The sequence below is a fragment of the Tympanuchus pallidicinctus genome, unplaced genomic scaffold (assembly GCF_026119805.1).
Source record: "Tympanuchus pallidicinctus isolate F22 unplaced genomic scaffold, pur_lepc_1.0 scaffold17, whole genome shotgun sequence".
NCBI lineage: Eukaryota > Metazoa > Chordata > Aves > Galliformes > Phasianidae > Tympanuchus > Tympanuchus pallidicinctus.
Window position 1 is genome coordinate 1585090 of NW_026294690.1, and position 16450 is coordinate 1601539.

The window sequence follows — 16450 nt, forward strand, 5'->3', positions numbered from 1 at the left end:
GCAACATGGCAATCACTTCCATCAGCTCCCTCAGTGCCCTCAGGTGGATGCCATCAGCCGCACGGATTTGTGGCAGACAGGTGGAATAGCAGCTCACAAACTGTTTCCTCCAGAATTCTGGGGGTTTTGGTTATGGTCTGGCTTACATATTTGGGTTGAGGGTAAATGGTTTTCCTTTAGAGTTAGGATCTTTTGGGTTAAGATTAAGGGTTACACTTTTGGGTTAAGGTTAAAGGTTAAGAGTTATCCATTTGGGTTGAGGCTTCAGGGTGAACATTTTGGTTTGGATTTAAAGGTTAAAGATTACCTTTTTTGGTTTAGCATTCAGGATTACCCTTTTGTGTTAGGGTTAAGGGTTAAGAATACTGTGCCCTAGAACTGACAGGCTGGACCATAAAACTTAGGGCATCAGCAGGAAAATCCAAATTTTGAGAGATCCAAAGCTGTGATCCTTCAAAATGGATATTTGGACCCCAAACCAAAGCTTTAGGCCCTAAAATTCAGGCCTTAGCCCCTAAAATGAGGCTTGGAGCTCTACAAAGAAGGATACAACTTGTCAGTGAGTCTTTGGATCCCCAAGAGGAGGCTTTGTGGTGTGAGAGCTGATAAAAAGTGGCCTTGTATCCTCAGTGGAGGCTCTGAGTCCTGAAAACAAGGACTTGGAGCCCAACACTGAGGCTCTGGTCTTCCAAAAAGACACTTTTGATCCCGCTACTATATTTTCTAGATACAAAAAGAATTCTAGAACTTTAAGAGAGTTTGTGCCGTAAAAATGAAGGTTGGTACCTCCAAATAAGGCCGTGGAGCCTGAAATGAGGCTTTGGGCTCCAAGAATGGTTGTTTGCTTTTTTAATTATTATTTATTTATTTTTATTTATTTATTTTCTTATTTTTTAGCCTAAAACTGAGGCTCTGACCCTGAATGAAAAGAAAATGGGTCAGGAACCTGAAATTGTAAGGGTTTTTTACATCCTGGAAACGAAATCTCAGAGTTCAAACCTCAGACTCTGGGCCCTGAGAATGATTCTTTATGCCATAAACAGCTGCTGTGCATCCTAAGTGATCTGAAGAAACGAAGCTTAGCCAAGTTTAGTTACTGTTCAGTCAGGTATTCTTTCTTAGTGACACCAGGAAGCACTGGGGATATTTCCACCACAAATGCTCAAAGATGACATGATTCAGAGCCCGTTATATTTCCACAGATAGTACATATTCATCAGTTATCTGTGAGAGAATTAACATATATACACACCTGTCTCAGGCTGTGATTTATGAGGTTTCCAGACTTCTATTCCAGGGTCTCCTCTACTATCTAGCAGCCATTTAGCATCACATTCGCTTTTTCCTCCATCCAGGGGTCTTTTTCACTCACCCTGCAGATGAACTTCCTCCACTGACTCACACCCAGTGGGAAGGTGCCTATTATGAGTTATTTACAGGTACCAGAACCATAACATTTGCTCACTGAGCACTCGGCCGTGATTTCTGGACATGAGCTCATCCTTGGTCAGAGGCAACAACCTGACAACCTGTCTTTTAATGATAGTGCTGGAACCTAAGTGTTGGTGTTGGAAGATGAGGATGGAGGGGAGTACCTTGACACCTGCCTGTTGTGTTCCAGCCTACCCCCACAGTGAGGCAATTTGGCCTTGCGTGGATGCCCTGGCTTCTTTTCATGAGTGATAAGCCTACTCGCATCATTTCGTTATTGTGCTTCTTTTGCTGAAGCTCTCTTGTTAAAACAGAATAGCCTTGTAACACGCTTTCTAGTCTACAATGCATCCATAACTTCGCAACATCTCAAAGCTATCACAGTTTTGCAAGCAAAAGCTGATCACACAACAATTCAACAGCTGTATTTCTACGAATAGTAAAAACACGGTGTATTTACTTCTTCACATCGTTAAGGAAGAGACACGGCGCTAAAACGGTGACAGAGCGCCTCCCCACGCCAGCCCGGCGCCCTGCTCCGCAGCGGGGCTCAGCAGCGCCGAGCCGGCGGCCCAGCATCCCGGGGCCCGGAGGAGGCGGCGCTGCGGAGGCGGGGCGGCGCCGGGGCCACGTGCGGCGGCAGCATGGCGGCGACGGGACGGCGGGCGAGAGCGGCGCGCGGGGTCGCGGCGGGGCGGCGCCGGCGGCCGCGGGTGGAGGTGAGCGCGGGGCCGGTTCCGACGGGCCGGTTCCCTGCGCGGCGTGGCGCTGACGGTGCCGGCGCGTCTCCCCAGGGCCCGGGCGCCGAAGGGAAGCCCCGGCCGGCACCGCTCCGGAGCCGCGACGAGGAGGTGTCCAGCGAAGAGGAGGCGGAGAGGTGAGCGCTGCTCCCGGGGCTCCCGGGGCTCCCGCGGCTCGGCGCGGAGCTGACGCGACTCCGGCAGTGCGGCGGCGGGGCGGCGGCGGGAGGAGGCGGCGGCCGAGGAGGAGCTGGAGGAGACGCCGCAGGAGAAGAAGCTGCGCCTGGCCAAGCTGTACCTGGAGGAGCTGCGGCGGCACGGTGAGCGCGGGAGGCGGCGGCGGCGGCGGGGCGGGTGGCGGCGGCGGGGCGGCCCTGAATCCCGCACCTATCGCAGAGGAGGAGCGGGCGGAGGAGGAGGAGGAGGAAGCCGCGGGTTTCCCTGGGGATCTCGTCGGCGAGCGCCTGAAGGAGGCCGTGGTGAGTGGGGGGGGGACGGCGCGGCGGTGGGGCGACCTCGGGGCCCTCCCTTAACCCGCTGTGCTCCCCCAGCTCGAGCAGCAGGGCCGGCTGCGACGCCCCGCGGCCCAGGACGTGAGTATACGTGCGGCCCGTAGGGCACCGCTGCCAGATCGCGGCCGGGACGAGCCGGCGCCGTCCCGCTCACGGCCCGGTCCCGCTAGGTGTGCCCTCCGGCCGCTGCCGCCATCCGAGTGCTGCGGGGCCACCAGCATTCTGTCACCTGCCTCGTCGTCTCTCCGGATGACAAGTTCATCTTTTCGGCTGCTAAGGATGGCTCCGTCATCAAATGCAAGTGCTTCCCTTCTCTTGCCTGCTGCGCTCAGCCTCGCTGCCATGGGAGCCTGGCGGGAGCGGGGCTGTGGGTGGAGGTGGATCTGCCCATCTCTTGCATGGAAGTGGCTGCAGTGCACAAGAGCTGGGCTTGTTTAGCCGGGAGAAGACTTTAGGGAGACCCTGTTGTGGCCACCCAGGATTTAAAGGGAGTTTGTAAACAGGGAGAGCGACTTTTCACGTGGGCGGATGGTGATAGGGCATGGTGTTGGTTTTACACTAAAAGAGGAGAAATATGGGTTACACGTGAGGAGGAAATCCTTTTCTCAGAGGATGGTGAGGCCCTGGCACAGCCTGCCCAGAGAAGCTGTGAGTGCCCCTCTCTTGGAGGTGCTCACAGCCAGGCTGGATGGGGCTCTGGGCAGCCAGATCTGGTGGAGGGCAGCCAGCCTACATCAGGGGAGTAGGAACCAGATGGTCTTTAAGGCTTTTTCTAAGCTGTTCTATGATTGGCCTCTGGGCAGGGCGGGTTGCATTGCTCTGGGCTTTGTGCACAGCTCACAGCTCATTCGTGCTTCCTGGGGCAAGGGAGGCTCCTGTGGGTGATGGTATTGCTTGTCCTGCAGGGGAAGTGGAGAGTGGGAAGAGACTCTGCGTGGTGCCTGGGGGCAAGAAAGGCACAGAGGGGCAGCCCATGGGGCACACGGCCCACGTTCTCTGCATTGCCATCTCATCGGACGGCAAATACCTGGTACGGTGACTGGGTGCTGGTGCTGCCCCATGGTGCCTCACGCTGTCACCAATAGCTCTTGGCTGTTCCCATATAGTCATGAACCTCTGAAAGAGGAGGCCAGGTGGGGAGATGTGTCTTTTTCCAGGATTCTGGAGAACAGCTCCTAACACCCAGCTTATCTTGCTGGTGAAGCTGGGTTGAAGCAGTCCCTGCTTCAGCCATCATCAGGAGTGTTCTTGGACATGCCCCCCCAGCAAAACACATGGAGTGGGAGTTGTGGGTCTGCTGGGGTAGGTGTTGGGCATCCCCTCCTTTCTGCCAGGCTACAGGAGACAGGAGCAAGCTGATTCTGATCTGGGAGGCAGCCACCTGCAAGCGTCTTTATACGTTCACTGGTCATCGTGATGCCGTGTCGGTGAGTAAGGATGTTGGCTGAAATAGGGAGGAAGGCTCCCACCTCTGGTGGGCAGTGCATGCCACGTCCTCTTGGTACCTGGGACCAGTGGGGCCTCCCTGCAGTGGAGGCCCAGCTCTCAGACTGCCCTTGGGGACACTTGGGCAGGGCACTGTTTCATCTGTTGGTCTGTCCCTCCACAGGGCCTGTCTTTCCGGAAGGGCACGTACCAGCTGTACAGTGCATCCCATGACCGCTCCGTCAAGGTCTGGAATGTGGAGGAGAATGCTTATGTGGAGACCCTGTAAGACCCTGGTGAAGAGAGGTTTTGTCACTGTATCCCCAAGCAAAGGGAGGAGTGAGGGTGCGGTGGGGTCGTGGCCCCTGCAGCTCCTTCTCATCTCCCCTGCCAGCTTTGGGCACCAGGACATCATCACAGGGATGGACAGCCTGAGTCGGGAGTGCTGTGTTACCTCAGGGGGACGAGATGGCACTGTGCGTTTCTGGAAGATCCCCGAGGAGTCACAGCTCATTTTCTATGGGCATCAGTAGGTCTGGGGCAGAAGGGGGTGTGCTTCTGCTGGCGGTTCCAGCAAAGCTTCTGTATGTGCTCAGCATCACCAGGAGCCTGTCAGTACTGTGGGGATTCTGTCAAGCCTTTTGTGGGGATTTTGTCAAGCCTGGAGCTCTGTGCCCTACAGGATTCCACAATATGCTCATGGTTACTGTTAATTGTCTGCTCTTGCAGGGGCTCCATCGATTGCATCCAGCTCATCAATGAGGAGCACATGGTGTCAGGTGCTGATGATGGGTGAGTGCAGGGCTGGGATTGTGCACAGCTTTGCCAATCCTTGTGCCTCCAGCGCCTTCAGCCCCTTCCCTGCAGGTCAGTGGCCCTGTGGGGGCTGGCGAAGAAGAAGCCACTGGCACTGGTGAGGCAGTCGCACGGGACGCAGGGCGCTGCCCAGGACCTGCAGCAGCCGTACTGGGTATCTGCAGTGGCCGCCTTGCTCAACAGTGACCTTGTGGCTACAGGTGCCTGGTGCTGGGAGAGCTGTGTTCTCTTCTGGCAGTGCTTCTGGCAGGTTTGGGGTCCTGTGCTTTTGCTGGTGCTAGGGTGTGTGCCCTCTTTGCTCCAGGTTCCCACAGTGGCTGTGTGAAGTTGTGGAAGTGCGGCGAGGGATTTCAGAAGCTGGAGCCCCTCTGTGATATCCCATTGGTACAGATAGGGGGTGCTGGAGCTGGGGGGAGGCCCTTGCCAAGCTCCCCAGGGTGGGAGCAGGCCTGGGGCAGTTGCAGTGCGCTGGTGCTGACACCTCTGCTATTTCCTCCAGATTGGCTTTGTCAACAGCCTGAAGTTCTCGTCAACGGGAGACTTCCTGGTGGCTGGCATTGGGCAGGAGCACCGGTACCATTCCCAGGCCCCCTTTTCCAGGGCTTAGACCTTCCCTACTAGCGCCTGGCTGGACCAGGAAGGGATGGAGGTGACACTCTTTTCACCTGCAGGTTGGGCCGATGGTGGAGAGTAAAAGAAGCCAAGAACTCCATCTGCATCATTCCTCTTAAATGTAGAGCGGGAGCCCCTGGTCCCCCGGCAGCTGATTGCGCGTAGCCTCCAAGCACTACCCCAAGAGCTACAGGAACTGGATCATTAAAGCCTGTGTAATACAGATACAACAGCTCCAGTGTTGTCAGTGCTGCTTGGGGCTGCAGCGGTGCATCTACCCCTAAGGGCCCTGCCTGGATACGCACTGTGCCCTTCTTGAGGTTCAGGCAGACCTGGGATCAGGCAGAGAGTGTTATAAAAACAATGAACAAAAATCGCTTACATACGTTACCAGAAACAAACAAAACCCACAATTTTGGGTACAGAAAAAGATTACTTTTAAAGGGGGTAGGACTTATCTGCTGTGGCCCTGTTCTTCAGCTGTGATCTGAGCCTCTGCACAGGTACTGCTGGGATCAGCAGTGCCCTGAGGCATGGAGCAGGTGTTTGCAGTTGGGCTCTTGTCCTGCTGCCATGGGAGCAGGGATGTAGAGGGGCCTCTGGTTCCTGCTTTCCAGGTTCCCCAGGGATAAGGCAATGGATGGGATCCTTGCATACCCAGGAGTAAAAACGAGAAGGAGGATGGAGCTGCCAAAGGTGCAGCCCCCTCTAATCAGGGTTGGCTGCAGATGTCTTGGGAAAGTTGATTTGTGGCATGGATCAGCACAAGGGAAATGTGAAATCAGAGAATGCGAAGGAGAAAGTGGTGTGAGGAAGAGCAGTGTGCTCCCAGATTATCTCTGCACGGAGGAGGCAGATGGTGGGACACAGAGCAGGTGCTGCACGGCGGATAAGCATGGCTGACCTGGTTTGCGCAGCCCCCAGGCTTGAGCTGTTGCTTTTTGGGAGGAGGGGCAGGCAGGCTAGAGCACAACCTTTCCATAGCCATCACAAGGGTGATGATGTGGAGTCTGCTGATTAGTAGCTATTGCACGCTGTTGGCCTGCACTTCAAGGCCAGGCCTGGTGGGGAAGGCAGATGTTAAAAGTGTGGGGGTTCAGCACTTCAGCATACGGCTTTAGAATTTAAAGGTGGGGCATTGGACTCCCCTGTTTAGGGGCCGCTGGATACCAAAATGATGCTTTGATCCCTCAAAATGGGTATTTGGACCATAAAAGGAGGCTCTGAGCTCTAATTTTCAGGCCTTGTCTGATAGAATGGGGATTAGGGAACTTAAAAAGATGGGTCTTTTCTCTTTGGACCCTAAAAAGGTGGCTTTGCTGCTTGGGGCCTAAAAATTAGACATTACGATCTGAGAATGACAGCCTGGGCTGTAGAGCTGTTATCAATCAATATCAGAGCTGAGTGTAAGCAAAGTGACGACAGCTTTTGGTTCAGCATGGAGTCTCGGGGTCCTGACAGCACGAGTTTGGTCACTAAGAGCTGAGGGTCCAGCCGAGCAAAGGATTTGCTATTGCAGATAGAGGCTGGAGACCCGAAAGCAAAGTTTGGAATCTGGAAATGAGACATGGTAAAAACCATGGAAAAGAAAGAGCTTCGGGAGCCTGGGAATGGGGTATCTGGACCCTAAAATAGACCTGATGACGCTGAAAAGGATTTTTTGTAAAGGCGTCAGGGAGGCTCAGAGCAAGCCGTGACCCACAGCCGCTTTGCGCTCCTTTGCCGCTGCCCCGCCCAGCCGCGAGGAGGCGTAGTGGGACCTCCCTGCCGCCGGAGGGCGCTCCACCGCGCGCCTGCGACCGCGCGCAGCTCCGTTACTACGGGGGCGGGAAGGAGCCGAAAACAAACGTCAGCGCGCGGGAGGGCGGCATGGCTGCTGGCGGAGCGGTGAGGGCTCGGTTGACGCGCTGCCGGTCCGGGAGTTCGGCGTCCGGAGAGCCGCTGAGGCCCGGTCGGAAGCGCTTTGGTGGTGGGCAGGAGCAGCTCTGGTTGCGTGGGGCCTTAGCGCTGCCGAGGCTGGGCTGCGTGACGGGGCAGGGATCGGGTGGCGCTTAGGTGTGAGCGCGGTCAGGAGGCGGGGGCTGCGTGTGTGGGAGCAGGGCTTGGGGGCCGGGGGACCGTTTGTGTGGACCGGTGGAATGTTTTTATTGCGTGAAGATGACTCTTAGTCTGTCTTGTCTGAACATTATTGTTTTCTAGGATGATCCGTCCCTGGAGAGGCATTTCAAAGGCCACAGAGATGCCATCACTAGTGTGGACTTCAGTCTCAATAAGAAACAATTGGGTAAATCATCATCTCTCTGTATTTTGATGGCCTGCTGATAAAAAAAAGGATTTCTCTTCTTAAGTTATACGAAACTATGGAGGTCCTGAATTCTAAAAGAATTAAGAATTCATTTTTACAGTGAAAAGATTGGTGAGTGTTGGGACGAGTGTTTTACGTACGACTGGAAGAATTGCAGAAGTGCAGAGTGGTTGAGGTTGGAAGGGACCTGTGGAGTTTGTCGGGTCCAATCTCCTAACTGCTGGGTTCCTGAGAGCACGTTACCCAGGACTGTATACATATGGCTTTTAAGCATCTCCAGGGAGAGATTCCACAGCCTTTCTAGGCAACCTGTTCCAGTGCTGAGTCACCCTCTCTGGGAAGAAGTTCTTCCTCATCTTCATTTGCAACTTCCTATCCGCAAACTTTCTGTTTGTTCCCAGTGCCTCTTGTCCTGTTTTTGAACCAGGGTGACAGGCTGTGAGCGTCCTGTTGGAGCTTTAGGAATGTCTGCTGCTGCCTAAAGCTACCTTGCTTTGTGGTGCAGTAATTAAAAAATTACAAATTAAAACTGGTTTTTATTTTTTTTTTTTTCTGCTCTGCATAAGTGTTTTTCTTCTTCCATCTTCTGTTTCTCCTGGTTTGGCATTTGCCTGTGGTTACATCAAGGCTTGCGTCACAGCTGCTGTTAGTTAACTTGCTGTGTATTCTTGGATCAGGAACCAGCAGAAGTTTTGGCTCTTGATGAAGCTGTGGTTTGGTCTGTGGGAATGTTGGTTTGGTTCACAAGGAAGATCAGGCAGAAGCAGTCTTTGGAGGCAGTGTGTCTGATGGGCTGTGGATACAGACACGAGTAAACAGAAATAAAGCAGTCTAGCAAGTGTTGTAAATTGTCATAGTCCTGTTCTGTGTCTTACAACCTGCAGCACTGTAGTTCTGGAAGACACAAGGAAAGGAAAATCAAACCTGTATTGGACCAATGCTGTCCGTGTTGTTTTCTGCTGTCTCTTTCGTCCTGCTCCTGGTATCTTTGATTGTCTGGTCGTATCTGGTCAGTGCAAATCTCTGCTCAGCTGGGATGCTCTGAATGTAACTTACCCTTTACCAACCGGACCTTGAAAGAAGTACTCTTGGTAATTTTAATAAATGTGATTGTGTAAGAAAGGGAATGAGTTCTAAGCTTGTTTCTTTTTCAGGCGTCATTGGGTCAGTCACGTGTACTTTACTCTTAGGAGATCTTAGAGTTCTCTTTTTCCCACATCCTTTCTTTTTCCACCAAAATCAGCCAACCAACCCTGAAGGACTCAATCTTTCTATTCGATTAGATTCCTTGCCTAGTCCAGTAAGGATGGTAATTACTGCTAACGAGTTCCAAATGGCATCCTACCAGAACACTAATGACACATCAGAGCATTATTTTCCTTTATTTTTTTTTGTATTAATCCTGTAAAAACTGAGGTATTTACAATAGATATTTGGCCAGACAATGTCTTAGTGAAACTGTGATTGAAGTTTAAATCCCTTTCTGCTCAGCCACGTACTCAATCTGCTTTTGTACACTTGTCTCCCTTTAAAACCTTAAGATATTGCTTGAATGAGATACAAAAGCAACAGGCAAATGTGTAAAGTTGTGGGCTTTTGTTTGTTTTTGTGTGTTTCTCCATCAAGAACATACATAATCATAGAGCCAATGAGGCTGGAAAAGACCACTATGGTCGTAAAGTCCAGCCGTGAGCCCATCCCCATCGGCTCGCTGACCGCGTCCCTCAGTGCCACATCTCCACAGCTCTGCAGCACCTTCAGGGACGGCGGCCCCACCACCTCCCTGGGCAGCCTGTACCAATGCATTACTGCTCTTTCTTGGAAGAAATTCTTCCAAATATCCAACCTGGACCTCCCCTAAAGAAGGTCTGCACATCTGCCAGACTCAGAGCTCAGCACTCTTCTGCCCCATTGCTTGTGCACCAGCACCTGCTTTACAAGTGACTCTGTATGAAATAAACATATCCTGAACCAGCATCAGAAGAAGATTGTTATTTTTCTGTTTAAGAGGTGGTGAAATGACATTTCTGGCAGAAGCTGTTTATTGTTTTGCCATAATGCTAATGAACTGAAATCTTCTCGTAATTATGATGCTGCCATATTAGGACCTACTGTCAAACTGATCTTTATTCCTAGAGGAATCTTAAGATCTTGGTGCAGGTATGTCCCATGTAACTTTTGGGAAGAGAAAGACGCCTTGGCAGGTAAAGACATGCACACTGTGTACTCCCCTGTGGAAAATCTACAAAGTTTTCCATGGTTTAGGTGCTGAGGTGCTTTAGGAGGCAGTCTTCATTGGCACAGTCTCTGAGACTTGCTGTCTAGTGTTTTTTCTCTTTGCTAAGTTGATATATTTACTCTTTACCAATAACCAGGGGCACTCTGTTGCAGACTTTGTGCAGCATGGTGGGCTTCAGGGGGATGAATAGATTTTCAGTTTGCTGAGTTGGCAGTGAGACTGAGGAGGGCAATTTCTCCATGTAAGCTGCTTGTCTGGTGTTCTTGTCAGGGACAGTTTTCCCTCCCTACATGTGGGGAGGAGAAATGGCTTGTATAAATTTCAGCAGCATGGAGATGCTTCTATTTGAGATGTGCTTTTGTCAGGTTGGAGCTGGCCTCTCCTTGCAGCCAGCAGTGAGCTGCAGAAGGGAAGCAAGGCAAAGAACAGAGCATTTCTTGAAGACGGGGTCAGTTTTATTTGCTGTGGGTGCCATGTGCACACATCTGAATCCTGCCTCTGATTTGCAGATCTTTTGCTCTTGCTGATGAAGGAAGTCTTAGAAAAACAGCATCTGACTGGGGGCACGAACATTGTTCTTACTATAAGTAAAGCGTTTGTCCCCTGCAGAGTCCCTACAGCCTCTTCTTGTCTTTGGAGCATGCATTTCACCTGTTTTTCAGAAGCCCAGGAATAAAGACAAATTGCAGTTCGTGGTGGTTGCTTTTTTTCCCCTCTTTTTTTTTTTTCTTCTAACTGTTGAGTATAGAAGTAGGCATGAGAATGCTGAGTGGGTATAGATAGGTAGAGGGACCCCTGTCTCCACCCAGAGTCCGTTAAGGCTTTTCATGATTGCCATGAAGCCCACTAACTCCTCCCATTGCAAAATGAGCACTGCTCTAATTTTATTGCAAGCTTGGATTTTTCCTAAGTCCTGAGCTGGGAGCAATCAACATTTTGCTACAAGAAAAGAGCTGGGTGTCAGGGGGATGAAATGTGTATGGGTTGCCTTTAAGTCATAGGTCACAGGGCTTTTCTGCCTAATTGGCAGGGTGCTACTTGATATTCAGACTGCTTCTGTTTCCACTGAAAAAGTGATAAGTTTAGAACTTCTATGCATTTCCTTAGTGTGTGTTTGTTTGGCTTTGCAGATGCTGTGGCCTTTTCCTCTGCAGCTCTTGCATTATCTTGGGAGCTGAAATGTCAGTTCAAGCCAATGCAAGGGTATGAATTGCTAATTAAATACAGAGCGTGCAGCGCATCAGTGAAATGTAAAAGTGTGCGTGAAGCTGTTGGAAGCTGTGTTGCCAAATGGAGAAAGTAGCTCCATTTTAATCGGAGGAGAACTAACACGAGTTGCCTTTTTTCTTTTCAACACAGCGAGTGGCTCAATGGATTCATGCCTGATGATCTGGAGTATGAAACCTCAGATGAGAGCCTATCGCCTTGTGGGCCACAAAGATGCAGTGATGTGTGTTCAGTTTTCCCCTTCTGGCCACCTCGTAGCTTCGGGCTCCAGAGACAAAACTGTCTGCTTATGGGTTCCCAGTGCGTAAGTGTCTGTTCCCTCTGTGTCTCCTTCTGTGTTTAACTCTGGCATGGGATTTTTACCTCTTGAAAGCAGTTCTCCAGGTCTGGGACTGAGGAAAGAAAAGTTTCATGCAGCAGCAGCTCAGACAGAGAAGAGGCAATTCAGTCTTGAAATGCCACTGGAAATGAAATGGAAGCCCCTTAAAAAGCTTGAAGTCACTAATGTAGCCCCTTTGTCCCTGCCCTTGTCAGTCTCTTGTAGCAAACCAATCCTTTGCTTCTCTGCTAATCGAAGGCAAGATGCTTAAACTCCAGCTGGAGTATAGTGATGGAGATAATTGTTCTGTCAGCAGGGTGAAGGTCAGTAGCTTTCAAACCTGCTGTAGTCCATCCAATATTAGATCATTTCTAATCTTTATTTCTTGATCTAAACTAGTAACTTTCCTCCACTGACTGTAAATGATGGCATAGCACTAAAAGATGATTTTTGGACTGTGTATTGACTGCTTTTTGTGAGCTTTCGTGTGATTAATTAGAATTTACTTACATTTTCAGTACTTTACTTGCTCTTCCCATAAAGATTTCAATTTTTGAGTAGAAGGCTTAGTTCCTTTGAATGGCTGTCCAACCTGTTGGCTTGCCTGGGTTGTCCTGAGTGAAGAGGAATTGTCTTGAGCTGCATATAAGATATTTAATATTGTTAAGGTATATAAGCTGCAAAACCTCTTAATTTTTTTTTTTTTATTAAAGCATTAAAAAGCCAAAAACCATAACTAGCAGGATATTTGACCTTGTTTTAGTGGAACTAATGCATCAGTCTGGTTCATTGGAAGTGGTTGCAGTTCTTAGTGAGTTCCTAAGGTGTTCAGCAGAGATTTTTGATGAGATTTTACTCTTTCTGTGTTTCATCCTTGAAAACAGTTGTTCACAAGGCAGGTTGTGCAGCCAGGGACATCTTCCTCTGGTAAGATGGAACTTATAAAGGTCTGGTAAAGAGACATAATCAGATTTCTCTTTCAGATGAATATCTGATGGCAACCCTATACATTCCAATTTAAAATTTGCAGATAATGTATATTATGTCAACTGAAAATGGAGTCACAGGTACACAAAAAAATTGATGATTCTTTCAGGCAATCTTGAAACCTGTTCTCAAATTGCTTTGTCAAAATGAAAAGCAAGGCTGCATGTTTTTTGCTGTTCACAGGACTGTGTTTAGCCAATGTATCTGTAGTGGAAATGCTCAGTCACAACCTGAAGCAGTGTTTGAGCACCTGGTTGGAAAGCAGGGCCAACCCAGGGGAGCTCAGGTGCAAGCAGTGCAGCTGAGTGACTGGAAGGGGTGGAGCCAGGATTCATCCCTTCCCAGCCCTCATTTAAGGGTTGGCAGTGGAGGTGAGGGCATCTCTTGCTGGAGAGCCCTGCCTCCATGAAACCTTCCAAAGGTAAGCAGCTCTTTTCCTTTATTTTTGCATCTATGGCTGCTGCATTTGGGCTTCTTCTCATTTGCTGTAGCCAAGCATTTTGCCACCCTGCTATCATCATAGATTACAGTATTAAAATACATAGTTATTAACTGGAGTCAGCCCTGTGCTGTGCCCACCTTGTGCCCTGGTTTCACCCCAGGCAACGTTAATAGCACACCTTAACTCATTTGTCAAGATCTTGGCAGTCACTGAGAATCTTCATAGCTTCTTTTGTTTTACTGTTATGCATTATTTCATGTGATGTATGAGAACACAAGCAGGAGAGAGCAGAGCTTCTGCTTCAAAACTCAATTTTGCTGCAAGTAAAGCTTTTTGTGGCTGAGATGCAGAAAAGGACCTCCCAGTTTTTCCTCTAGCTTCTTGTGGAATTGTTTTCTTCTTTTTTTCGTGAATGGGCAGACGGATATAAAGAGGTGTTTGAGGTCCCTTTGCTTCTGAGCTTATTGACTGATGTTATTAAAGGTTAATAAGTTGTTTCTAGAACCCAGGAGTGAAGCAGACCTGAAATCTGTGGTAGTAAAATAAAAGGGGTTTAAAAAACAAACAAAACAAATATCCCCCAATTTTAAACCTTCAGGAACCTGCAAAAGCATTTTTAGTTATTTAGGTTTCGTTGCTGGCTATGAAATACCTACTTAAAATTTTTTTGTTGTTGTTGATACATTAAATCATAAGCAGCCTATGTCATGGAGCTGTTAGATTTTGAAAGTGTCTTTTTAAAGATCTGTCATAATGTTTGCTAGGTTACTATTCTCTGTGTCCCCTGAGCTAAGTTAAATTTGTGTCCTCATTTCCATCCACTCACCAGTCATCACAGGATCGCCGAGGTTGGAGAAGACCTCTGAGATCATCAATATTTCCCACTAAATCATGTCCCTCACTACAACAGCTAAACACTTCTAGAGTACCCCCAGGTTTGGTGGCTGCACCACTCCCCTGGCAGCCTGTTCCAGTGCCTGACCACTCTTTTGGAGAAGAAGCATTTCCTAACGTCCAACCTGAATCTCCCCTGGTGCAACGCAAAGCCATTCCCATTTGTCCCATCATTGGGTACGTGAGAGGAGAGGCTGACCTCACCTCACCACGACCTCCTTTCAGAGGGTACTTGTAGAGAACAGTGAGGTCCCTCTGTGAGCCTTGTTTTAACCCCTTCCTCCTTCATACCTAGTTTAAAGCCCACACTGTGTGCTCCTGTGCTGGAATCTGTTTTCCCCCTTTGAGACAGATGAGACTCAACTGCAGCCATCGGGCCAGGTGCCAAGCAAACCACCTTATGGTCAAAAAAACCTGCCAAATTCCTGCAATTGCACCAGCCTCTCAGCTACCAGAGATGGATTTTCCTGGTCCTTTCAGTATCCCTTCCTGCCACAGAAGGGATAGAAGAAAATACAAGCTGCATGCCCGCTCTGTCCTCTAACTACCCCAGTCCCCTGAAGTTCTTTTTGGTAGTCCTCAGGCTTCCGTCAGCAACTCTATCACTGCTGGCCTGAACTGTCAATAATGGATAACAAACAGAGGGGTGAACCAGACAAGGAAGTTTCCTAGAAATAACCCTGACCTGGGTGCTGGGGAGGCAGCACACTTCCCTGGAGGTAGGATAGGGCCCTCTGATCCTCTCAGCAGGGAGTCACCTATGGCAGTCATCCTACTGTCCTTGGTGGAGGCAGTCTTGAGGTATGGAGTCGACCTTCTCACTCTGGACAGCCTCGTGGCTGGACCTCCCACTGCATCCTCACTCACCTCCCTCAGGTTCCAGAGCCTCAAACTATTATGTTGGAGCACCTGGGGAGCTGAGGTAGGTTGGGATGGGGGTTGCCTGTGCTGTCAAGCTGGGAAAACAAAAATGAAGGGACTGCCATACTGGAATGATGCACAAAGTGGAGGGAGCAAGTACTGCCTCCAACTCCCATGCCCAACAGTCCACTTAATATAAAGTCCTCTCATAGAGGAGGTATCAGAAATTAAACTGCCAAGATATTAAAAGGCCAAGAAGTGATCATGGCACTCACCTGAAACTGATGCCTGAACTCTTGTAAAAATTCCTAGAACTCACTTTGTATTCTGAATGAGTTACATATCTGAGGCAGATGTGTCATTTTCAGTTGACAAAAGTATGACCCCTTCTAGTGTAAATCTCAGTGTATTTTTTAACTGCAGAATTATTACAGTGATTCATAATGATGTAATGACTACACGATAAATACGGGAGAAGTTTAATGCAGTTAAAATTGAATTTGTAGTAAAAAAGAACAAAAATATGCACATTATTTAAATTACAGTTAACTTCAGCTTAGTTAAACTTTCCTGAAGTAAGTGATTGCAGTGGCATGTCAGCCTGTATGTTATTTAGAGACACAAGGTTAATTATGTTTGATAAAATTTTAAACCTTGCAACTCATCATTCTGGAGTAACAGAAGAGACTCACAGTGTCATTCTGATGTTCCAGAGCTGTACTGCTCACTTTTTATAACACTGGAGAGGAATAATAGCATGGAGCAGTTGAGCTAGAAAGGACCTATGAAGATAATTGAGTCTGCTGTCTGACCCCTCCATGCTGTTTGTAGCTTTTTGGGACATGCATAATGTTGGCTAGCTTTCAGACAACGGGGGCTTCCCCATGCTTTTGGTAAACTGTTGAGAGGGTGCCAGCTACAACATCCACTGACTGCCTCAGCCAGTCGAATGAATTCCATCAGAGCTGATGGACTTAGGTACCACTGGTCTTATACAGTTTTGGTATAGATGGAAACAGGTGGAAAGTCACTGCTCTGCCAGCCACTCACAGGTTTAGGCAGCCCACACTTTATCATTGGTGTTAAAAACAGACACAGAAACTCATTAAAGCCTCTGCCTTTTCCTCAGCCTTACTTGTTAGTGACTGTCTTCATCAAGTTTCAATCCTATGTTTTCCTTTCTCTTGCTGTTAATGTACATTAAAGGGTTTTTGTTGTTTTTTTCTTCTAACGTACTCTGGCCAAGGTGAGCTTTGGCTTTTCTTGTGTTCTTCTCACAGGTGTGAACCACTGCTTTATCATCTCCCTGTGAAGCCTGACTGTGCTTCTGGAGTTGATATATTTTCTTTTCCTGTGCGCGTTCAGGGAGGAGTTACCTGTGCAGCCATGCCAGCCTTCTGCCCTGCTTGCTTGACTCGTGGCACAGTGGGATTGTGTGCTCCTGGGCTTCTAGGCACACCTCAGTCTTCTGGAGAGCCAGTTTCCAAGGGACCCTGCCTGCTATCTCCCTTATCAGCTTGAAGTTTGTTCCCTTAAAGTCCGGGGTGGCAACTCTTCTATCTTCTCGTTACACCAAAAGTTTTGAATTCCATTTTGTGACCGCAGTGGCTGAGAAGGTACCTACAGCCACGTCTCCATAA

The 16450-nt window shown here is 49.2% G+C and overlaps 2 protein-coding genes across 2 annotated transcripts in view; both read left to right on the forward strand.

Annotated features, from left to right (window-relative positions):
* Positions 1-2075: 2075 nt before the first annotated feature.
* On the forward strand, positions 2076-5766 carry RRP9 (ribosomal RNA processing 9, U3 small nucleolar RNA binding protein). Its single transcript, XM_052679334.1, has 15 exons — positions 2076-2150; positions 2226-2308; positions 2376-2491; positions 2568-2650; positions 2723-2764; positions 2854-2980; positions 3589-3713; positions 4018-4110; positions 4293-4393; positions 4503-4637; positions 4838-4900; positions 4976-5124; positions 5229-5308; positions 5424-5497; positions 5596-5766. The coding sequence occupies exons 1-15, from the start codon at positions 2076-2078 to the stop codon at positions 5699-5701; spliced, it is 1452 nt and encodes a 483-aa protein (XP_052535294.1). The 3' UTR covers positions 5702-5766.
* A 1526-nt stretch (positions 5767-7292) lies between these two features.
* The window catches only part of POC1A (POC1 centriolar protein A), a 57506-nt gene continuing 48348 nt past the window's right edge, over positions 7293-16450 (forward strand). Inside the window, exons 1-3 of the mRNA XM_052679349.1 lie at positions 7293-7423; positions 7736-7820; positions 11440-11611. Coding sequence (XP_052535309.1) covers positions 7406-7423; positions 7736-7820; positions 11440-11611 — 275 coding nt within the window. The 5' untranslated portion in view covers positions 7293-7405. The remainder of the gene's footprint in view (positions 7424-7735; positions 7821-11439; positions 11612-16450) is intronic.